Source organism: Rhinatrema bivittatum, chromosome 1 (assembly GCF_901001135.1).
Source record: "Rhinatrema bivittatum chromosome 1, aRhiBiv1.1, whole genome shotgun sequence".
Classification (NCBI taxonomy): Eukaryota; Metazoa; Chordata; class Amphibia; order Gymnophiona; family Rhinatrematidae; genus Rhinatrema; species Rhinatrema bivittatum.
Genome location: NC_042615.1, coordinates 20,533,786 through 20,557,692, shown reverse-complemented (window position 1 = coordinate 20,557,692; position 23,907 = coordinate 20,533,786). Strand labels below are relative to the sequence as shown.

Below are 23,907 nucleotides of genomic sequence, written 5' to 3'. Positions count from 1 at the left end.
TCAACTGGGGGAGGGACCCGAGGGTATCACCGCAGGAGTGTGGGGCTCGTCTTCAAGTAGGTTTCTTCTTTAAATTTCGGGTTTTGTTCTTTAATTTTGGTTTAACGCTCTGAGAGCGTGCAGATAGTCCCTAACTGCTATGGAGATGGAAAATACTGAGAAGCTGCACTTCCTGCAGGGGTATATGTACTAGGGGCTGACGTCAGATTGAAATCTGATCCGTCTCCAACTGCTAACAGGAGTACACTATACCCATTGGTCCTGAGTCCATCTGCTACACGCTAGGAAAATGGATTTTAAGGAATTAGTGATAATTTAACAAAATGTCTCATTCAGTGCAACAATTGTGGTGCTTATGTCCCAAGGCCTTTCATTTGGTGAAACAAAAGTTGTCCTTTTACCTTCAGCTGTCTGCAATTAAAATGAAGCCGATTCATCTAAGGGAGGAATTGTCCAGGTTTCAATTAATCTTGAACTATCCAGCATTTCTCACCCATCTCCCACAGAAGATTCAGAAACCCAAGAAAAAATGGTTTACAGTGGGCTCTGGTAGAACAAGACATATGACACCCACCTTCTCCAACTTCACGGCATCCTGTGCATCAACCCCCACTCCCACAGAAGGACTGGGAGAAAATGGGTGAGGTAGAATAGTGGGCCAAATTAAAAGGCGCTATTACAAAGACAACAAATCTATATGTTAGGAAAGTAAAGAAGAGTAACAGGAAAAAGAAACCGATCTGGTTCTCTAAGCAGCTGGCTGAAAACATTAAGGCAAAAAGAACAGCATTCAAGAAGCATAAAGGATCTCAAAAAAAGGAACACAAGGAAGAATATCTGTTAAAAATGAGGGAGACAAAGAAAAAAAATCAGGAAAGCAAAAAGTCAAGCAGAAGAAAGAATTGCGAAAGAGGTAAAGAAAGGAGACAAAACATTTTTCAGATATATCAGAGAAAGAATGGAGGCCCAAAAGTGTATAGTGAAATTAAAAGGTGACAAGGAGCAATGTGTGGAGAGAGATGAAGAATGGCAGAAGTATTAAATACTTCAGTTTAGTATTCACTAAAAACCACCCTGGAGAAGTACCACTGCTGGTTGACAAGACTGCAAATGGAGATAGGGTAGATGAAACTCCATTTACAGAAGAGAATGTACGGAAAAAGCTAGGGAAACTGAACGTGGACAAGGCCATGGGGCCAAATGAAGTTCATCCCAGGATACTGAAGAAGCTCAGAGATGTGCTGGCAGGTCCACTGCATGACCTGTTCAATAGATCCCTGGAAATGGCAGTGGTGCTGAGTGACTGGAGAACAGCGGAGGTGATCCCTCTCTCCACAAGAGTGGTAGCAGCGAGGAAACTGGAAACTACAGGCCAGTTAGCCTCACCTCAGTGGTGGGAAAATTAATGGAGACTCTGCTGAAGGGAAGGATAGTGAACTATCTACAGTCAAGAGGATTGCTGGACCAAAGGCAACATGGATTCAACTGTGACATATTAAAGGCAAAGGGCTGTCGGCGCCATTTTGATTACTGGCAGCCAACGGCCCTTTGCCCTTACTATGTCACAGGGGCTACCGCTGCCATTGGTCGACCCCAGTGATATAGTAAGGACAAAGGGCCGTCAGCGCCATTTTGATTGCTGGCAGCCGACGGCCCAAGTCCAGGAGATCACTCCCGGACCCCCGCTGGACCACCAGGGACTTATGGCAGGGTCTTGGGAGGGGGGGGGGGTGTCAGGAGGGGGCGGGGGTTTTGTTAGACTTTTAATTTTTTTTTTTATATTCGCTCCATAAGACTCACAGACATTTCCCCCCCCTCCCCCCCCACTTTTGGGGGGAAAAAAGTGTGTCTTATGGAGCGAAAAATACGGTAGATCTAAGGTGGTGGCGTGGATTACAAACTGGTTTATGGATAGAAGACAGCGTGTGACAGTAAATGGAACCTTCTCTGAAGACAGAACGGTGTTAAGCACTGCACCACAGGATCGGTGTTGGGACTGGTTCTGTTTGTGAGTGACACTGTAGAAGGGATAGAAAGTAAAGTTTGTCTGTCTATTTGCAGGTAATACTAAGATCTGCAATAGAGTGGACACGCCGGAAGGAGTAGAGAGAATGGATGTGATTTAAGGAAGCTTTAACAGTGGTTAAAAATATGGCGGCTGGGATTCAATGCCAAGAAATGCAGAGCCATGCATCTGGGGTGCGATAATCCAAAAGACCTGTATGTGATGGGGGTGAAGGATTGTCGTGCACAAAGCAAGAGAGGGACCTTGGGGTGATAGTGTCTAGAGATCTGAAGACGGCGAAGCAATGTGACAAGGCGATAACTAAAGCCAGAAAAATGCTGGGCTGCATAGAGAAGAATAACCAGTAAGAAAAAGGAGGTGATAATCCCCTAGTACAAGCCCTTGGCGAGGCCTCACCTGGGGTACTGTATTCAGTTCTGGAGACCATATCTCAAAAGGGACAGAGACAGAATGGAGAGGGCCTAGAGAAGAGCGACCAAAATGGTGGATGGCGCCATCAAATGACTTATGAGTAGAGGTTGAAGGACCTAAATATGTATAGCCTGGAGGAGAGGAGGTGCAGGGGAGATATGATACAGACCTTCAAATACCTGAAAGGTTTTAATGATGCAACCTTTTCTGTTGGAAATAAATCAGTAGAACATGGGGTCACAAAATAAAACACCAGGGAGGATGACTCAGAAGCAACATCAGGAAATATTTCTTCATAGAGAGGATGGTGGATGTCTGGAATGCCCGTCCGAAGAGGTGGAGAAGACAACAGTGAAAGAATTCAAAAGGGCATGGGATAAACACAGAGGATCTCTAAAGGCTAGAGGATGGAAATGAAGAAAACAGTGCATGGGGATAACTTGCTGGTGTGCCTGTTACTACCTTTAACCATTAAGCCTTCACACTATTGATGCAATTCCATCATTGCTCTCTGCTTCAATAGTAGGGAGAAGAGGAAAGGGGGAATTACATTCAGACAGCAACCAACAAGTACGTTGAATTTACGGTCTGGGAAAACAAATAAGCATGAGGGTAACTTGCTGATGTGGCTGTTACTACCCTTAGCCAATAAGCCTGAAACTTTTGATGCAACCCCAACACTGCTCTCTGCTTCAATGGCCAGAGGTGACAGGAAATTGGACTCAGACAGCAACCAATAAGTGTCCTGACTGACAGTCTGGGAAACTGATAAGTATAGGGGTGACTTATATGGCATGACAGATACTACCATAAGCTTGTAAGGCAGACTGGATGGACCGTTTGGTCCTTTTCTGCTGTCATTTCTGTATCTATGTTCTTTGACAGATAGGTAATGTGCTCGGCAGAACTCATGGTTTAACTTGTAGTTGTGCACCCATTTTTTTTTTTAACATACACTTTACTGCTAGTGCAGCAAGGAGTTTTCTACTCAAAAAATGTGCACACAACACTGTGCTTTTAAGTTACTGTCCTCGCATGGAAATTCATGCAAATTAAGTCATTAGTTATTGCCTCCCAATACAGAGGTGTACTGGCTTAACTAGCATTTTCTTAGTGCTGGAAATTTTGCTTCTGGTCTAAAGTGGAGTAAAGATTCCATTGCTAGTTAAGCCTTCTTTTAAAATGTTGATGCTAGTGATTTTAGGAGCAAAGTTGATCTCTATGGCCTGCCAATAAGCATTTTTCAAATGTAGGTCTTGCTTGTATTCTGTTTCGATTCATTTGAGAGAAACTAAAATCTGTGATTCCACTGTAATTTGCATATTAACACTTACTGTCCCTTCAGCATTTCAAGTTAAATCCTACTGAGCTGCAAACAGGACTGTGAATTCAGGCTCACTTAACTGCCATAGCATGGAGAGAGCTGCTGACAGAGGGTTGGGCACAGGTTTGCCTTACTTATGACTGTAGTAGCAGCAGCTCCCTCTTGATAGTGCAAGTGGAAACGAGACTGTTAAACGTTTCAGTAGTCTCAGTTGCCTTGCTACATGCCCTCACATAAGGTTAGAGAATTTACCCAAGGGCTCAATTGTTTGCTGAGACCCAGACTCCCCCCAAGTTAAGTGTGCATTCAGCCTGGACTGAACATGCATTTTAACTCTATGTGCACATTTTAACTTCCAATGCATTAGAATAACATTAGCTTGCTACATCAGAAATTTTAAAAAAATTAGGTTGTGTGTTATACTGTGCACTGAATTTCAGTGCACACTTAACACTCAGCATTTTACATTGGCCTGAGAGTTTGCTGACTCGTGAATGGAATCTACTGTGTTTTGAGACTTGATTGTCTGCTCCTTGACAGAGTGTTTTCTGGATCTCTGTTGGTCTCAAGTTCAGTGCCCAAGACTGGCTTTGTGCTCTCCAGCAGGGATTTTTGTTTGAATATCATTTGGGATCTGAGTGTTTTTAGTGCTCCATTTTAGGTCACGCCTTATCTTCTTTTTCCACCTTTTGTCCATCTCATGTTCATTATTTTTCCTTCAAGTCTTTTGAACCATCATTTTTTTTTTACAGATTTTCTTGTGTGAAGTTCAGATCTTCTTGCAGTGCTTTATAATCTTACTGCAGCATCTTTCACAGTTCTTTGGCGTTCTTGAGATCTTTTTCCAGTCTTTCAGTTAGATCTATGATTTTAAGTCACATATGGTTGATTTGTATTCATTTTTCACTTTCATAATGTTTTAAATATTCCCAGGATTCTGCTTGTTAGCTTCTTGTTCATTTGTTCTTTGAATCCAGCAAATTGCATCTTGCGTGAAAGGCAAACATTTCCTTTGAATCCCTCTGCAATATTGCTCAGAATTGAACAGAACAGGCCCCAGAAACAAATCCCTGTTGGGACTCCACTATCGCCTCTCTCCTTAGAATGAATTGCAAACAGAAAAATTACTTTAAGAAAATGGTAGAACATCCAGTTGATATTCTTAATAATCTTTGTAGCAGAGCAGCTTTAAATACTCGGCATCATCAAGGAAATTCAAATGCGTTTTACTGCCTAATCTTATTAGAAATACATTATAATCCTTACCACTACCTACCATTTCAGGCCTATCCTGTAAAGTGCGGCCCGCGTTTACCCCTGCTCCTAAGCCGCTTTTTACTCACGTTCCGGCCGCGTTAGCCCTTCCTGCGATCCCGAATCCCCTTTAACCTACTCCTACCGCGTCCTAAATTCCCCGGGCAACCCCTTCCGCCCGCAGCATGTATATTGCATGCAAATGAGCGAATTAGCTCGATATTGCATGCAAATGAGCGAATTAGCTATTCCCTAGCATCCCGTAACCCGCGCCCCGACTATCGCTAGTTTTCCCTGCCATTTTGTCGCGCGTTTAACCTGCAAACTTACCGCCTACCCTGACCCCTGCGGTAGAGGCAGGGGTAAGGGTAGATGGCAAGCTTTCCCCCAGCCCCCGCTCACCTGCCCCGGCCGCGATCGTGGGTGCCGGTCTCCGTGGCAGCCCCAGTCCTCTCCCCTGCTCCCGAAGCCAAAAAAAAAAAGCGAAAAAAACGTTGCAGCCCCCCTCCGATGTCCAGAGGGGGGCTGCAACGTTTTTTTCGCTTTTTTTTTTTGGCTTCGGGAGGAGGGGAGAGGACTGGGGCTGCCACGGAGACCGCTTTCCCCCGTGCAAGTAAGTTGCTTCGCCGCTTCAGTTCTTCCCTCCTCCCGGAGCAAGGCTGCTTTTCGCGCCCTGCTCCGGGAGGAGGGAAGAGTGAAGCGGCGAAGCGACTTACTTTTTGCTTTTGGTTTTTTTTTCGCTTCCTGGTATCTGTCATTTCAAATGACATTTGAAATGACAGATACCAGCGTGGCGTGAAGCCTTAGGCCCGCGCACCCAGGATACTGTATAGGCGCTCTATCCAGTAAAATGGGTTGCGCGGGCCTAAGGCTTTTCGGACGCGGTTTACATTTAAATAAAATTAGTGTTCAGGATCGAGCGGTAGGTGAGCTGCACTGTGCGTGCGGCAACCGCGGGTGCCGTAGGCACTAACGCAGCTCTTCCTACCGCTCGGTACTGGATAGACCTGATTGTTTGCTCTCCCCAACAATCCACACAATCCGTTTAGTCAGCATAATACAGGGAAAATCTGTTTAAGCACAGAACGAAAGATAGCAGCACTTACTGTCATTGTCCTCCGACTCCTCACTACTGCTAGGTAGCCGACCTCGTTTCATGATCTCTGGGTAACAGCAGGCAGCCTATGAAGCAATGAGAGAGCACTTAACCCAGAGTAACACTCCAACATCAATCTAAGCATCTACTTAGAAGTGGAGAAGTCTAGTGGTTAGAGCAGTGGACTATGAACCAGGAGACCAGCGTTCTAGTCCCACTGTCACTCCTTGTGACCTTGGGCAAGTCGCTTTACCCTCCATTGCCTCAGGTACAAAGCTAGACTGTAAGCCCTCTGGGGTTAGGAAAATACCTATGGTACCTGAATGTAATCCACTTTGAAGTGCTGAAAAAAGTGTGAAAAGCGGAATATAAAAATCTAAATAAAATAATTGACATTTACGGCTAACCAAGAGAAAGTTTTAAATACTGATATTTTACTTCACAAAATATTGTAAAAATCGATAAGACATTTGCTGTTTATTAAATCCCCCCAAGTCCCTGCAAGGCTAGCTTAAGTGATGTTTACTTTGAAACTGTTTCCACAGGTCACAAGTTTTCTGTAAAGCAAACTTGTTTACCTTAAACTCTGTTATCCATAGACATTAGGATGCATTAGCCATGACACGAGTGATGTCATTTGACCCATCTCTACCTCAGTAGATCTTTTGCTTCTAGTCACATGTGGTAGTTTCTGTGCATACATTGCCTTGCAAGTGCTTCAGTAAATATTAGAGATAAATCTACCTAGGTAATCGATTCTCCAAAGAGGCAAGTGGGTATTAAGCATGACTATTTCATCCAACTGTCTACAAAAAAAAAAAAACGTTTTCAGTACGCAAAATTGCTTTCTCCATCAACAAGCAGGGCTAAGTTAGCCATGTCACACATGGAGTCCCAAGTGGAGGACTGCAGCAGAGCACTTATTGAACAGCAAACCAAACTCCATCAAAGAGCACAGACTACGCCAAACTTTTCGTCCAAAAATACTGCTCTTCTAGATAGGTTATCCAGACAGAAGGGGGAACATGCAGAAGACCAAATCGCAGTTTTACAGATAACTGCAATGGAAACAGCTTTCAGAAGAGCAACAAATGTATGGTTCTGATTTGATAAGCCTTGACAAAGTCTGTAACCGGAAGGTCTACAAATGCGCAGCAGTATGCAATACAGCCTGCTAGCCAGATGGACAAGGAAAAAATGGTGACTGCTACTCCCTGACCAATAGGTTTGTAAAACACAGACAGCTAAGGAGCCTGACAACATGGTAGAGTTCTGTTTCAATAATATGGCATGACCCCTTCACCGAGGAATGAATAAAGGGCCTCAATACACATAGCATGATTTCTGAGAAATACAAAGGCTGTGTGAGGAGAAATTTAACATAGGTGTGGTGAATCCCTCTTTTATGAAAGGGCTGCAGTCGCTGACTTGTTTAGTCGAAGAGATTGTGACTAGGAATAAGAACATAAAAATTTGCCATATTGGGTCAGACCACAGGTCCATCAAGCCCAATGTCCTATTTCCAACAGTGGCCAATCCAAGCCACAAGTACCTGGCAAGATCCCAAACAGTAAACAGATTCCATGCTGCTATCACACAGTGATTATTGGCTATTCCTTATATTGGTGAATAACAGTTTTATCGACTTCTCCAGGAATTTGTTCATACTTTATTAAATCCAACTACGCTGTCTTACCCACATACTCTGGCAATGAATTCCAGAGCTTAATTGTGGGTTGAGTGAAAAAGAATTGTGTCAGATTTGTTTTGAATGATCTACTTACTAACTTTCATGAAGTTAAATAAAAGTTCATAAATAAAAATAATAAAAATAAAATGAAGTGTCCCCCTAGTCTATTTTTTTGAAAGAGTAAATAACCAATTTAAATTTACCCATTCTATTCCACTCATAATTTTATCATATATCACCTCAGCCGTCTTCTCCAAGCTGAACAGCCCTAACCTTGTTAGCCGCTCCTCATAGAGGTACCATTCCATCATCTTTTATCATTTTGGTCGCCATTCTCTGTATCTTTTCCAATACAACTATATCTTTTTTGAGATGTGGTAACCAGAACTGTACACAATACTCCAGGTACAGCCTCACCATGGAGCAACACAGAAGCATTATGACATTCACCATTTTATTCTCCATTTATTTTCTAATAATTCCTAACACTGCTTGCTTTTTTGACCACCAGTGCACACTGAACAGAGAATTTCAAAGTATTTTCCACTATGGTATTGTTTGGAGACCGAATCTTAAAAAAAAGAGATATAGGATTAAAGTGATCCAAAAGAAAAACCACCAACAAAATGGTATGGGGTCTCCATCAAAAGCCATACGAGATGAGATTTGAGGACCTAAATATGTATGCTCTGTAGGAGAGAACATAGTAACATACTAATGACGGCAGAAAAGAACCAAATAGTCTATCCATTAAGGGACACACAAGATACGCTACAAACATTTAAAATACTTGAAGGGTACAAATAATGCATGGAAATCAAGCCTCTTCCAATGGAAATAAAGCTGTAGAACTAGAGGTCATAATATGAAGCTCCAAGGGTGTAGACTCAGGAACATTTTCAGGAAATCTTTCTTCGTGGAATGCCCTACCGGAAGAGGTAGTTAAGATGAGAACTGTAAAGGAAATCAAAAGAGCTAGGGACAAATACAGAGGAACCCTAGTGGAAATGAAGATAAGAGGTAATTTGCAAAGAGAAGCAATTTTGCTTACCGTAAACAGTGTTTTTCCGTGGATAGCAGGGTGAATTAGCCATGCTGTCTGGGAATGTCCTCCGGACTTCTAGGTCACTGGTCCCCAACCCTGTCCTGGGGGCCCACCGGCCAGTCAGGTTTTCAGGATATCCACAATGAACATGCATGAGAGAAAATTTGCCTCCATAACATGCAAATTTTCTCTCATGCATATTCATTATGGATATCCTGAAAATCCAACTGGCTGGTGGGCCCCCAAGACAGGGTTGGGGACCACTGTTCTAGGTGGTGGAACTCCTCAAAGCACTCAGAGCTCTGCTCTGAATGCTGCCTGCGTGTCCTCCCCCCTGCGGTTCCCAACTTGCCTCAGTCTATTATCCGAGCTTGTGCTGTACTGGCTGAAACTGTCCTGGAAAGTGGGTGGGTTAGCATGGCTAATTCACCCCGATAGCCACAGAAATACCATTTAAGGTAATGGAGAAATTACTTACCTGATAATTTCGTTTTCCTTAGTGTAGACAGATGGACTCAGGACCAATGGGTATAGTGTACTCGAGATAGCAGTTGGAGACGGATCAGATTTCAATCTGACGTCAGCACCTAGTACATATACCCCTGCAGGAAGTGCAGATTCTCAGTATTCTTCCTTGCAAAGCATTATGGATATATGTGTGACTGACCGATTGATTAACTTAATGTGTTTACTCTGATTAGATTGAATTGGTTAATCGACTATAGCTGGAGACCGCCAGTGTCCTCAACCGGAAAGCGTCGACACCCGGCAGGGTGGATGCCCTAAGTTAAGAAAACATGGCTTAACTTGATTCGATGAATGACCATGTATGACGGCAGCCAAGGGTGGGCTGCTGAGTCCATCTGTCTACACTAAGAAAAATGAAATTATCAGGTAAGTAATTTGTCCATTTCCTAGCGTGTAGCAGATGGACTCAGGACCAATGGGATGTATAAAAGCTACTCCCGAACTGGGTGGGAGGCTGCCCGTGGTCCAATAAGAATTGCTTTTGCAAATGCTGTGTCCTCCCGAGCCTGGACATCCAGACGGTAGAATCTGGAGAAGGTATGGATGGAGGACCACGTTGCCGCCCTGCAGATCTCGGCAGGTGACAGCATTCTGGTTTCTGCCCAGGAAACCGCCTGGGGTCTGGTGGAATGGGCCTTGACCTGTAGAGGTGGTGGTTTTCCCGCTTCTACGTAGGCCGCCTTGATGACTTCTTTGATCCAGTGAGCAATGGTTGCCCGTGAGGCCGCTTCCCCTTGTTTCTTCCCGCTGTGCAGGACAAACAGGTGGTCCATCTTTCGTACTGGTTCTGACATTTCCAGGTATCTGGATAGTAGTCTGCCGATGTCGAGATGGCGTAGAGACCGGCCTTCTTCCGATTTCTTCAAACCCTCCATCGTTGGTAATGAAATGGTTTGGTTGAGGTGGAAGTGTGAGACAACTTTGGGGAGGAAGGAGGGGACCGTGCGTAGATGGATGGTCCCTGGGGTGATTCTGAGAAATGGATCACGGCAGGACAGTGCTTGTAGCTCTGAAATGTGGCGGGCTGAGCATACGGCCAGCAAGAACACCATCTTTAGGTTAGTAGACGGAGAGGACAGGCCTCGGAGGGTCTGAAGGCGGGTCCCGCTAGGAATTCCAGGAGGAGGTTGAGGTTCCACAGGGGTACTGGCCACTTTAGTGGTGGCGAATGTGTTCGACCACTTTTCAGGAATCTTTGATATGTCTGGGTGCGCGGCTATGCTGTCACCCTTGTTCCTGGGGCCGTAGCATGACAGCGCTGCCACCTGTACCTTGATTGAGTTGAGGGACAGGCCCTTCTGGAATCCATTCTGTAAGAATTCCAGAATTATGGGGACTTTAGAGGAGTGTGGTTCGATGTTGTGATCTTCGCACCAGGCCTCAAATACTCTCCAGATCCTTATATATGTTAGCGATGTGGAGAACTTGCGTGCTCGGAGAAGGGTATCTATTACTGCCCCCCGAGTATCACCTCTTCCTCAGGCGGGCCCTCTCAATGGCCAGACCGTAAGAGAGAATTGAGCTGGATCCTCGTGAAGGACGGGACCTTGTTGTAGTAGGTCCCTGTGTGGGGGCAGGGGTAGAGGGTCCCCTGCCAGTAGTCTTCTCATGTCTGCGTACCAGGGTCTTCTTGGCCAGTCCGGGGCCACCAGAAGAACTAGACCTCTTGTCGCTGAGCCTTGTGGATGATTGCGCCCAGCAGGGGCCATGGGGGAAAGGCGTATAGGAGTCTCCCCGGTGGCCAGGTCTGTACCAGGGTGTCAATCCCTTGTGACTGCGGATCTCGCCTGCATTGGTTCTGTTTGCCAGAAGATCCATGTCTGGGGTCCCCCACCGATCCACTATCATCTTGAAAGCTGTGGTTGACAGCTTCCATTCTCCCGGGTTTAGGCTTTCCCTGCTGAGGAAGTCTGCCGTGGTGTTGTCCTTCCCGGCGATGTGGACCGCGGAGATGTCCTGGAGATTTGCTTCCGCCCAGGACATCAGGGGGGCTATTTCTAAGAATACCTGTTGGCTTCTGGTTCCGCCCTGCCTGTTGATGTAGGCCACCGTGGTGGCGTTGTCCGACATCACTCTGACCGCCTTATTTCGAAGTCTGTGGGCAAACCGTAAGCAGGCTAGCCGGACTGCCCGTGCCTCTAATCGGTTGATGTTCCACCCCGACTCGACTTCGTTCCACCGCCCTTGGGCGGTTAGCTCTTCGCAGTGTGCTCCCAATCCGTGTAGGCTGGCATCTGTGGTGAGCAGGGTCCAGGTCGGGGAGGATATTCTTGATCCCCGGCTCATGTGGTTGGACGGCAGCCACCACCTTAGCTGGGTCCGAACTCTGGTCGGTAAAGGTAGATGCACGGTGTAGTTCTGGGATCGTGGACTCCACCGTGATAGGAGTGAGCGCTGCAAGGGTCTCATGTGGGCTCGCGCCCATGGAACCACTTCCAGTATGGATGTCATTAGACCGAGGACTTGTAGGTAATCCCCTGCTGTGGGCCGGGTGGCGCTCAGCAGGGTCTCTAGTCTGTCCCGCAGCTTTGATCTCCTTGTGGGGGTCAGACTGACCTTGTCCTCCTTGGTGTCGAATCGGACCCCTAGGTATTCTAGAGACTGGTGATGGCTGTAGGGAGCTCTGTTTGTATTGACTACCCATCCTAGGCTTTCCAGTAGAGTTATGACTCTGTTGGTTGCTCGGTGGCTCTCATCCGGTGATTTTGCTCTGATCAGCCAGTCGTCCAGGTAAGGATGAACAAGGATTCCCTCCTTCCTAAGTGTCGCCGCTACCACTACTATTACCTTGGTGAAGGTCCGCGGTGCAGTGGCTAACCCGAAGGTTAGTTGCCCCGGAATTGATAGTGGTGATTCAGGACCTTGAAGCATAGGTAGCACTGGTGTTCCTGATGGATTGGGATGTGCAAGTAGGCTTCCGACAGATCCAGGGATGTGAGATATTCTCCTGGCTGTATTGCACGTATGACTGACCGCAGGGTTTCCATTCGAAATCTTGGGACCCTTAGGTGTCGGTTGACAGACTTGAGGTCCAGGATGAGTCTGAACGTACCTTCTTTCTTGGGTACGATGAAGTAAATGGAGTAATGCCCGGAATTTATTTCCCGTGTTGGTACCGGGGTTATGGCCTCTAGGGTCAGGAGTCTGGTCAGAGTAGCTTCCACTGCCGCCCTCTTGAGGGGGTCGTGGCAGGGAGATTCCACGAACTTGTCCGGAGGGGTTCAAAGGAAGTCCAGGTAGTACCCCTCTCTGATGGCTAGGACCCACTTGTCCGAAGTTATCTCGACCCATCTGCGGTAGAATAGGGTTAGTCTGCCCCCTATGGCTTCTTCCCTTGGATGGGTCGGCTGCATCTCATTGTGGGGTGCGACTGGGGCCTGGACCCGAGCTAGTTCCCCTCTTGCTGTGCTTGTTCCGAAAAGACTGGTTCCTGCCCGTAGGGCGCGTCGCTTGGTAGTTGTTCCGTAAGGGTTTGAAGCGCTGTGAGCTTCTGCCTCTGGAGCGCCTGGGAAAGGAACGCTGGTTTCTCTTCGTCTTGTCTTCTGGTAGACGAGGTACTGGAGAGTCGCCCCATTTGTTAGCCAGCTTCTCTAGTTCGCTGCCCAACAGGAGGGATCCCCGGAAGGGCATTCTATAAACAGGAATGTGTCACCACTGTACAGCAGGTCACAATTTGTAGAGACATGGCTGCCACCTCAAAGGCCTGTTTCAGTATGGCTTCCAGGCGTCGATCGGGTGCATCCTTGAGGGCCGCTCCTCCCTCCACTGGTATGGTGGTGCGCTTAGCGACCGCGCAAACTATGGCGTCCACCTTGGGGCACTCCAGAAGCTCCTTGGTTGCTGGGTCCAGGGGTTACATGGCCGATAAGGCTCGACCCCCTTTGAATGAGGATTCCGGTGCATTCCACTTCAGGTCAATTAGCTGTTGTGCTGCCTGTAAGAGGGGAAAATGGTGGGACGTCTGTCGAAGGCCTTCCAGCAGGGGGTTCATTCTAGGTTCCCCCGGGGTGCCTTGGCCCGGGATAGCGAGTTCCGACAGGCATTGAGATACCAGGTCCGGAAGCTCATCCTTTGAGAAGAAGCGTCTCATGGTTCGATGCGGCTCCATCTCCGAGGGGAGTTCTCCCTCCTCGAGGGGCTCAAGTTCTTTCTCGGAGAAATCCGTTTCCCCGTAGGTGGGGCCTTCTGGGTGGTGGGAGCCTGTGCCTAGGCCTCGAGGGCCCTGGGGCATGAGGATCTTCCGGTGCATATGGATGGCCGGCCCGGGGTTCAGTCTGCATCTGAACAAAGGCGTGAATCCCTTTAAATAACTCCACCCAGGAGATCGATGCCGGATCTAGGTTGAGGGGCGCCGGTTCCCTGGAGGTCCCCATCTGTGGGATGGGTTCACTGGGGCCAGCTAGGTCCGGGGTGCCCCCTGAGGAGCTAGCACTGGGACCCGGATGGGACTGGCCCTGGACTGGATTCTCCCAGGGCCTCCTCACAGTGTGCGCATAGGGTGTCCGCTTCCTCGCTCTGTGCGGCTCTGAATTGGCATGCAGGGCAGAGGCCTTTGGCTTTTATGCCTATCTCTGGAGGTGCCGCTTCTGTGGACGCGAAAGCTCTTATGCGCTCCATTGCATCTGGTATATGCTCGCCGGTTTTGCTCCGAGCCGTATATATGCGCCTTGTACTGTGCGCGAAGCTTATGCGCGCCTATAATGTGCGCCCAACTATCGGCACCTAAAATATGCGCCCGACTGTTTTCGGGCGCCTATAATATGCGCTTAGCTTAATTTGTGCGCTCGATCGGGCGGCGAAGAAGGCCAAGATGGCGACGGCGAGCATGCGGGCAATATGGCGACCTCGTTGGAGGGTTCTCCACGTGGGCAGACCCTGTTCCTCCTCGATCTTCGGAGACCGGTTAAATAGAAGATGTACGCCTTACCTTGTCTTCGGCGCTTCCCGGTTTCGTCCCGGGCGGTCTCCGGCTGCGGGGGGAGAGGGTAAATACCTTCACCGCCGCACTCGAGGGGATGCACCCGCTGCCTCTCAGCCGCGCCCGAACTCCTCGCGCTCGGGGGCTAAGTCCTCGCCGCGATCCGCGCCCGAACCCTTCTCGCTCGGGGGCTAGGTCCCTGCCGCGATTCAGCCACCGGACCGAGGCTCTTACCTCCGAGGGACCACGGAAATCACCTCGGGAAACTCAACTGGGGGAGGGACCAGAGGGTATCACCGCAGGAGTACGGGGCTCGTCTTCAGGTAGGTTTTGTTCTTTAAATTTGTTCTAACGCTCGGCGAGCGTGAAGATAGCTCCTAACTGCTTTGGAGATGGAAAAATACTGAGAATCTGCACTTCCTGCAGGGGTATATGTACTAGGTGCTGACGTCAGATTGAAATCTGATCCGTCTCCAACTGCTAGCACGAGTACACTATACCCATTGGTCCTGAGTCCATCTGCTACACGCTAGGAAATGGCTGTTGCTGAAACCCTGGAAGTGGTGTCAAAAACATCATAGGCAGATCTTATCTCATTTTTGCCCGCTTCTAAACCCTTTTGAGCTGGGGCGTGTAATTGGTCGAGACTGTTGAAGTAGGTACTCAGCAAAGTCCTGTATTTGTTTAAAGAGGACCCTGTTGTACTGGGTCAAAGCTGATAAGAGGTGGCGACCTATAGCATCCAGGAATTTTTGTTCCTTTCCTGGAGGATAGGAAGAATGAGGCTTGGATCTACAGGCCTTCTTTTGGGCTGACTCAACAACCACTGAATGGTGGTCCAGTTGGGACTTCTGGAAACCAGGAGTTGACTGGACTAGGTATGTGGTGTCAACTTTTCGAATGACTGGTGCCACAGAACCAGGATGTTCCCAATTTCTCTTCAGAAGATCCAGGAGGACATCATGGATGGGAATAGATGTTAGTTCTTTAGGAGCATCTAAAAATTGAAGAAGCTCCATCATCTGATGTCTATCATCTTGTTCTGTCTGAAGTTGAAATGGAACCACTTCAGATATTTTCTTCACAAAATTAATGAAGGATAAGTCCTCTGGCGGAGAATGCTTCCTGCTTTCAGCAGGAGAGGGTGGCGATGGCAAGTCATCGGTATCCTGGGATGAATCATCGGTCCAGGTATCGTAGGGATCATCTCCAGCACCCCCAGTATCCTTGGAGGGATGAAAAGCTGGTATACCTAAAGGTCCCGGGCAAGGCACTGAAGGCATCGAAGGTGTCACCAGTGGCACCGATGGTAGCACAGAGGGCACCGATGGAAACAATGATGCAATCAGTGAAATAGATGGATCTAGGCATCGGAAGGACTCCCGATGGCGGAAGGAACGGTGAGGAGATCACCGGGGCCATTGGTGTCGTCTGATCCATCAGAGGAAAAGCAGCGATCAGCGCTTCCATTCTCCTGAGTAGCAGTGCTAGTGCTGCAAGAATGGGATCGTTTACCGGTTCAGGCATCGGTATCAGTATTTGCGTTGATGGAACCTTGAAGCCTTGCATCCCTTTGCCAATGGCCTCCTGAATCATCTGATCCAGTTCCTCCCGGAAACCTGGAGCATGGAGTCCTGATGCCGGAGGAGGAGGAGGAGGCAGAGGTGTAGGTGTAGCCGGAGGGACCACCGTTGGAGGTGGAATCGCAGCTCCTATCACCGGTCCCGGTGAAGGTTGCCTCGGTGACCCTGATCCAGATAGGGATAGTGCCTTTAATGGCTTTCTTCGATGGCGGTTCAGACAATGACGACGTCAAGGCCTTACCTGCGTCGCCGGTCTGAGACCTGCGATGCCGATGCTTTTCTCGACGCTCTCCTCAGTCCTTTTCCTGAGGGGGAACAGAGGGTGTCGATGGCCGTAGAGTCGTCGATGCTGGTCGGACACCGGCCAGTGCCCAATGATGGTACGACGTAGACTGTGTCTGTTCAGATGACGTCGGGGTTTTTGATCTAAAGAGAAGTTCCATTTTCTCCATTCTAGCCTTGCAACCTTTAGGTTTTATTTATTTATTTATTTATTTATTTATTTTATATATACCGTCATTTGACCTCAATTGAGATATCACACCGGTTTACATTCAGGTACTGTATTTCTCTATCCCCAGAGGGCTTACAATCTAAGTTTTTGTACCTGAGGCAATGGAGGGTAAAGTGACTTGCCCAAGGTCACAAGGAGCGACAGCAGGACTCGAACCCTAGTCTCCTGGTTCACAGTCCACTAGGCTATTTCTCCTCCCTATGAGGTGTCATAAGGGCACATTTGATGCAAGTAAGGACATTTATATTCTGCTTTTTTCAGTGCTTCAAAGTGGATTACATTCAGGTGCTGTAGATATTTCCCTATCCCCAGAAGGCTTACAATCTAAGTTTGTACCTGAGGCAATGGAGGGTAAAGTGACTTGCCCAAGGTCACAAGGAGCGACAGCAGGACTCGAACCCTGGTCTCCTGGTTCGTAGCCCACTGCTCTAACCACTAGGCTACTCCTCCACTCATCATGCTTACTACCCAGACACATTACATATACCTGGTGAGGGTCAGTAATGGACCCCCGACGCCATGGCCTGTGAAAAAATGTAGCCACGTTGCGGTCGATGGCCAGTAGGGCCAAACTAGACGGGAATCGACCGGAATCGGGTTTAAAAACAAAAAAAAAAATAAAACTTACTTACCGGACCACCGCGGGCGTAAAAATGAAAGAGGGGGACCCTGTGGGGTAGAAAGTTGAATAGTAATTCCATGAGGAAATTTCCTATCAGGAATCTCTGTGGAGCTCCTTAACCCGCGTGGCTATTGCTGCGCGGAAAAAAGAAGACTGCTGGTTTCAGGGTTAGGGCCATCCTGGGCATGCCCAGTAGGTGCCAGTCAAAGTTCTAGAAACTTTGACAAAAGTGTTCCATGATTGGGCTCCATCTTGTGATGTCACCCATATGTGAGGACTACCATCCTGCTTGACCTGTGAGAAGCCCCTTATGTTAAGAGGTACGTAGCCCCTCCAACAGTGAGAAATCAGGTGTTTCTCCCAATCATTTGCGTTTTTCAAAAACTATTGAACAGCATAGCAAATCTGTATCAGTAGCCGATGTTAATATTTGTTCCATTAGATACAAACTGAATTGCTCTTGGATCTTTTGAATGAATATACGTTTGATTTACTTTTGGTTTCCGAGTCCTGGCATAATGATTCAGATGTTTCTTTATTACAATTAAATTGCCTTGTCTGGTATCAGTTTCTGCAAAAATGTAGACTTGGGCGAAAAGGGAAGTGGGGGGGGGGGGGGGGGGAGTGTGATTTTGTTTTATAAACCTGTTTTTAAGGAAATCTCCTTAGAGCTTGGGGAGGGAAGTGAGAGCTTGGTTTTAAGATAGAATGACTGGGTGTTAGCCCTACTGTATTGTCTCCCAGGATTTATTGCCAAGAATCTTTCCATTTTGAGTGATTTTTTTTTAATGACTGTTATCCCAATCTTGTAAAATGTGTCATTGGGGACTTAAATTTACATTGACTATCAATATGTAAACCAAATGATTTATTTCAGGAATATGAATCATTATCTTCTTTTGGATTAAGTCCCTTAATTCATGTGGCAACCCATAGAGCAGTGCATATACTGGACCAGTTGATAATTCCAGCTTTTGAAAATAATCGATTTATAGTCAGTGACCTAATGTAGATGTGGTGCTATGGATGGATCACTGTATGATTACATTTTAATGTAATTTAAATAAAAATAGGCATGCTGGACAAAATCAGGTGAGCGCAAAGGAAGCCCGTAATGCTATTCATAAGGATAAATTCCAAAGAGGAATGGTTAAATGTAAAACATAATGTAGACCAAAGTTCCTCTGAATCCTTAACTGAATCATTAATAGATACTTTGGCATTAATTTCTCACAGAATTGCTCCAGTCAGGGAGAAAGTAGTTAAGTGTAAGTATGGGAGGATCCCATGGTATAACTTAGATCTTAAATTAAAGACACAGGAAGTTCGGGAAGTGGAAAAGAGATGGTGTAAACTTCCCACTGCAGAACATTGGATTTTACTCCTGAATTTTAAGAAGGAATATAGGGCATTGTTCAGAAAAGTTCGTAAAAACAAGTTTGCTTACCGTAAACGTTGTTTCCGTAGATAGCAGGATGAATTAGCCATGCTGTCCTGGGATCTGTCAATCAGGTCCGGGAGGCGGAGCTTGATAAGCAGAGGTTAGTTTTTTGTTCCCTCTGCGGCTGCGCGGCTGTTCCCGCGCAGGAAGTACAGATTCTCCTCAGTCTGTGATTAAGCAGTAGATGTTATGGATGGAATTCGTGATTGCTAGGGAGGAGGGTGGGTCAGCATGGCTAATTCATCCTGCTATCTACGGAAACGTTTTCGGTAAGCAAACTTGTTTTTTCCCGTCGATAGCAGGGCTGAATTAGCCATGCTGTCCTGGGAGTCACAAGCTCCCAATCAAGTTCGAAGCTATTCTCTAATGGAACGTGATAGTAGAGAAGTGGCAATCACCTTTACTGAGATGATACGGATTGTAGGATTACTTGTCCTAATTTGGTATCCGCTGTGGCTTGCTGATCAAGGCAGTAATGTGAAGTGAAGGTGTGAAGAGATGTCCATGTAGCTGCCTTGCAAATGTCTATTGGTTGTATATTTCGTAGGTGTGCCCATGAAGTGGATAGGGCACGAACTTGATGAGCCCTGGGTTTTGCGGCAGAAGTAAGTTTTGTTTTCCGTAACAGAATCGGATACATTGGACTATCCAGCTTGATATGGTCCGTTTCGTCACTGGTGAACCCAGAGCTTTGGGGTCAAAAGAAAGAAAAAGTTGAGACAGACGTGATGGTGAAGACGTCCGATTTCTGGAGCATGCTAGTGCCCTTTTAAAGTCCAGGGTGTGAAGTTGTCTTTCCCGCTCATTGGTATGTGGTTTCGGAAAATATATCGGTAGCTCGATAGTTTAATTAAGATGGAAGTGAGAGATTACCTTTGGCAAGAAAGCGGGATGCGTTCGAAGCACTACCTTTTGATGAAAAAACTGTAAGTACGGTTCATAGTGTACCAGTGCTTGTAACTCACTGACTCGTCTCGCCGAGGTGACTGCGACAAGAAATACTAATTTCCATGTTAGGTATTTTATGTGTGCTATCTCCATTGGTTCAAAGGGGGGAAGCATCAGTTGCTAGAGGACTGAATTGATATTCCACGGAACCACCGGCTTCGTAACAGGCGGTCTAAGGTGTAGTAGTCCTTTAAAGAAACAAGAGAGAAGTGGATGAGCCGCTATTGTGACATCATTGTATGGCCTATGGTAGGCCGCGATGGCACTGAGGTGAACGCGAATTGAAATCGTGGCTAGTCCATCGTCGTACAGCCTACGTAGGTAATCCACAGTCGCTCCAGTGGACAATCCAGTGGTGATATGTTTTCAGATGCACACCACGTAGAGTAGTGTTGCCATTTGTAACTGTAATTCTTTCTGGTGGAGGGCTTCCTGGACTCCAAAAGTATAAGTTGAGCCTGCTGAGAAATGTTTTGTTTTGTTAATAACAGCCGGTCAACCTCCAAGCTGTTAAGTGGAGGGAGGAGTGCAACGGGTGTAGGAGCGTTCCACATTCCTGAAGTAGAAGGTCTGGTCGATTCGGAAGACGGATTGGTGCGGCGCTGGAGAAATGCAGAAGGTAAGTATACCATGGTTGACGAGGCCAGGCCAGGCCGGGGCGATCAGGATCATTTGAGCCCTGTCCGTTATGCACTTCTGAATTGTCCTGGTGATTAAGGGTATGGGAGGAAAGGCATATAGGAGACCTGTCGACCATGATATTAGAAACGCATCTTGAGCTATCCGAAGATCGCTGGGTCGTATGGAACAGAAGGTTGGAACTTGTTTGTTGAGTTCCGTTGCAAACAGATCGATGGATGGTGTCCCCCACCTGTGGAAGATACTGAGCGCTACCTCTGGATTGAGGGACCATTCGTGGGGATGAAAGATGCGACTTAACCTGTCTGCCCTTGTGTTTGCAACGCCCGGCAGATAAGCGGCTTGCAGGTGTATGCAATGCTGGTGTGCATATTGGAAGATGATTAACGTTTCCTTGCAAAGAGGCCACGAGCCCGACCCCCCTTGCTTGTTGATATAGAACATAGCAACCTGATTGTCTGTGTACATCATCACTCTCTGGCCTTGCAGAAATTTCTGAAAGGCCTGCAGGGCGTTGCGAATTGCTCTGAGTTCTAGTAAGTTGATTTGTAGATTCTGTTCCACCCGGGTCCAGAGACCTTGTGTCTCGTGTACATCTAGATGTGCTCCCCAGCCCTTCCGTGACGCATCTGTAGTGAGGACTGTATTGTGGATGGGCGGACGAAACAATGCCCCTTTCGCCAACGTGGACCGTAGGAGCCACCAAGAGATGTCCTTTTTCATCTCTATCGTAAGGACGATTGGTTGTCTGAGAGGTTGTATGTGTTGCTTCCATTGTCGCTTCAATCCCCACTATAGACGTCGCATGTGTAGTTTGGTATTTGGAACCAGGTAATTGGCAGCTGCCATATGACCTAGATGCACTAGCACTTGTCGTGCTGAAGTTATTTGTTTTGTCTGCAAGCTCTGTAGGAGTTGTTGCAATTGAGTTTGTCTGTCCAGTGGAAGATAGGCTCTGGACTGTCTGGTGTTCAGATAAGCGCCTATGAATTTTAGTTGCTGAGTTGGCTATAGGTGAGATTTTTGGAAATTGACTACTAACCCCAGCCGGTGTAGACATTGGAGGATGTGGTGGAGTTGACACAGGAGTAGTTCCCTGGTCGAGGCCACTATTAGCCAATCGTCCAGGTAGGGGAAGATTGTTATTCCCTGTTGTCTGAGATGAGCCACCACCACTACCATGCACTTGGTGAATACTCTGGGTGCAGCTAATAATCCAAAGGGGAGTACTTTGTATTGGTAATGCTGATGTTTGTAGCGAAAGCATAGGAACTGCCAAGAGGAGGGGTGGATTGGAATGTGAGTGTATGCATCCTTCAGATCGATTGAACACATCCAATCATTTGGTTGCAGCAGTGGTAGTGTGAACTTCAAGGATACCATCTTGAACTTTTCCTTGATCAGGAATTTGTTGAGTTCCCGAAGATCTAAAATGGGTCGTAGACCTCCCGAACGTTTGGGAATCAGGAAATAAGGGGAATAGAACCCCTTGTTGTGTTGAGCTCGGGGGAGACGTGCAATGGCCTTCTGGTGGCGTAAGGTGGAGATCTCGAGCTCTAGTTGAGGTTGATTCCTGGCACTCCATGAGGTGGACGAATGGGGTAAGTTCGGTTTTGTCTGAAACTGAAGACGGTACCTGTGCCTCACAATATCCAATACCCACTGGTCTGATGTTATTTACTCCCAGAAATGAAGACACGTCTGGATTCTCCCTGGTGGTGACGGGGCATGTGGTGGTGGCTTGAAGTATAAAAAGACTGGGACGCCTTAGGTGCAGGGGCTTGTTGCTGGCCTTGCTGACGCGGTGTACGCGGTTTACCCCTACAAGGTATCTGTGATTGATGTTGGCTAGTTTGTGGTCTCTGATATGTGGAATACGATTGGGGGTGGTATCCCTGATATGACCTGTAAGGTTTTCGGCCAAATAATGTTCTGCGAGAATACGAGTAGAAACGCTTGGAGGACTGGAAAGACGGTTGAGATTGCAAAGATTGCACCGCCAACGCCTCATCCTTCAGTTTACCCACTGTTTCTTGCAGTTTTGTGCCAAAAAGATTTTCCCCCGTACATGGAAGGTTAGCCAGTTTCTCGTGGACATCCTCCCTAATGGAACTGGATCGAAGCCACGCTGTCCTTCGCGCCGCTATGGCTGTTGCCAACGCCCTGGAAGAGGTCTCCATGCCCTCATACACAGATCGGAGGAGATGTCGGGTGCATACCTCCATGTCATGTAGAGTACTAGGTGGTTGGTCTCCGGTAGTGGAGAATAAACCTTTCGTTGCCTGGATGCACTCATACAGGTACTGAACCATGTAGAACTGGTGATGCATTATCCTTGTGGTGAGTAGCGCATTCTGATAAATTTTTCGCCCTACTTCATTCAGGTATCTGTGGTCCTTATTTGGCGGGTAGGTGACATGAAGCTTGTTTTTCTTAAAGCGGTTCATAGCCGACTCCATTACTACCGATTTGTGTGGCAGTTGCAGAAGTGCATAAGGCATGTCCTTTTTGATTCTGAACTTTATGTCTGATTTATGGGAAACCGCTTGTAAAGACTGAGGTGTTTCCCAAGATTTCAGAAGCAGTCGATGCAGCATATCATGCGGGGGAAGCGTGGTGGGTTCCCCGGGCACATCAAAGATTTTTAATAATCCAAGGGTTTCCGACCTAGGATCAGGTTCCTTTTGGATCTGTAGCTGCAGGATATTACCCATCTTCTCCAGGAATCTGGGATATGACAGGTCCTCCGGTGGGGAATAGGGTTCCTGGGGGGCTTCCGGTGTGTCTGAAGGAAATCCTGTAGATGAGGATGGAGATCTGGACGGGGAGAGAGAATCTGTATGAGAGTGAAGAGGCGTCGGCGAGTGACACGGGGTTATCTCCTTTGGTGAGGAAGGTGGAACAGCCCCTGCAGCCTTCAGAGGTGTAGTAACCTGTTCGAGAACTGAATCTGGTGTCGATTTGTCTAACACAAACGAGGTTTCTAGAGATTCGTAAAAACCAGCTAAGGATTGAGACAAGAGCCAAAATGCATCCTTTGTTGCCTGAGGCATGGTGGTTTTACTCTTGCCCTGAGGTTCCACGTTTTTGAGTGACCGGGGTATACCTGCTCGCCTTCCTGAGGCACTTGCCGAAGACGGAGATGATTGTGACAAGGTGAGGCAGATTGGTGAATGATGGTGTCTTGTGTGATGTGACTCCCCTGAGGACCTAGAGGTAGATGGACTGACGGCTCTAGATTTGTGTCCTGATGGCATCTCCTGGCTATGCGTACGATGTCTACGCTTATGTGTATCTCGTCCTTTGAACTCAGGCGGACTGTGTGTGACCTTCGATCGTTTGGAAGAGGTGTTTAACGTTCTAATGTCTAGAGTCACTGGAATTAGAGTGTGATCGTGTGTGGTGTTTACACTTATGCTGTCTTTTGCATTCGTCCAGGTCTTGTACTGGTTTCCCCGATAAGGAGTATAATTCTGGTCTGTGACCTGTCTTGACTGCGACCATAGTCCTTACTTGACTCGACAAAGGTTGTGGGGCCGAAGCACTGATCACTATTGGTTGCGGTGTCGAGCTGTATGCCCCTGGCTCCGGCACCGTTTTGCGCGCCGTGTGTTCCGGCGCCAACTTGCTCGTCCGCTGGCTCCCGTGTCTTGCGCGCAGACACGTGCGCCGGCACCTTGTGCTTCGACGGGCACGGTGCTGTACTGTGTGGCACCCTATGGCGCGTGGAAGATTCCAATGGCGCAGCGAAACATCCCGCGTCTACGCCCTCTTGGGAGTCGAGTGACCGAAGTGACCGGACGAAGGAATCTGACCCAGGGAGTCAGAGCCCTGCTCTCCCCGAAAAGTTTGTCCTACCTCCCATGAG

At 47.5% G+C, this 23,907-nt stretch overlaps 1 protein-coding gene across 5 annotated transcripts in view; it reads right to left on the bottom strand.

Annotated features, from left to right (window-relative positions):
- JADE1 (jade family PHD finger 1) overlaps nt 1-23,907 on the bottom strand; it is a 545,699-nt gene that overhangs the window by 430,450 nt on the left and 91,342 nt on the right. For all 5 annotated transcript variants that reach the window (XR_003854973.1, XM_029592138.1, XM_029592223.1 and 2 more), the window contains one exon: nt 6,122-6,197. Coding sequence is in view for 4 of the 5 variants with exons in the window: in XM_029592138.1 (XP_029447998.1) it covers nt 6,122-6,197 (76 nt within the window). In the remaining variant the exon portion in view is untranslated. The remainder of the gene's footprint in view (nt 1-6,121; nt 6,198-23,907) is intronic.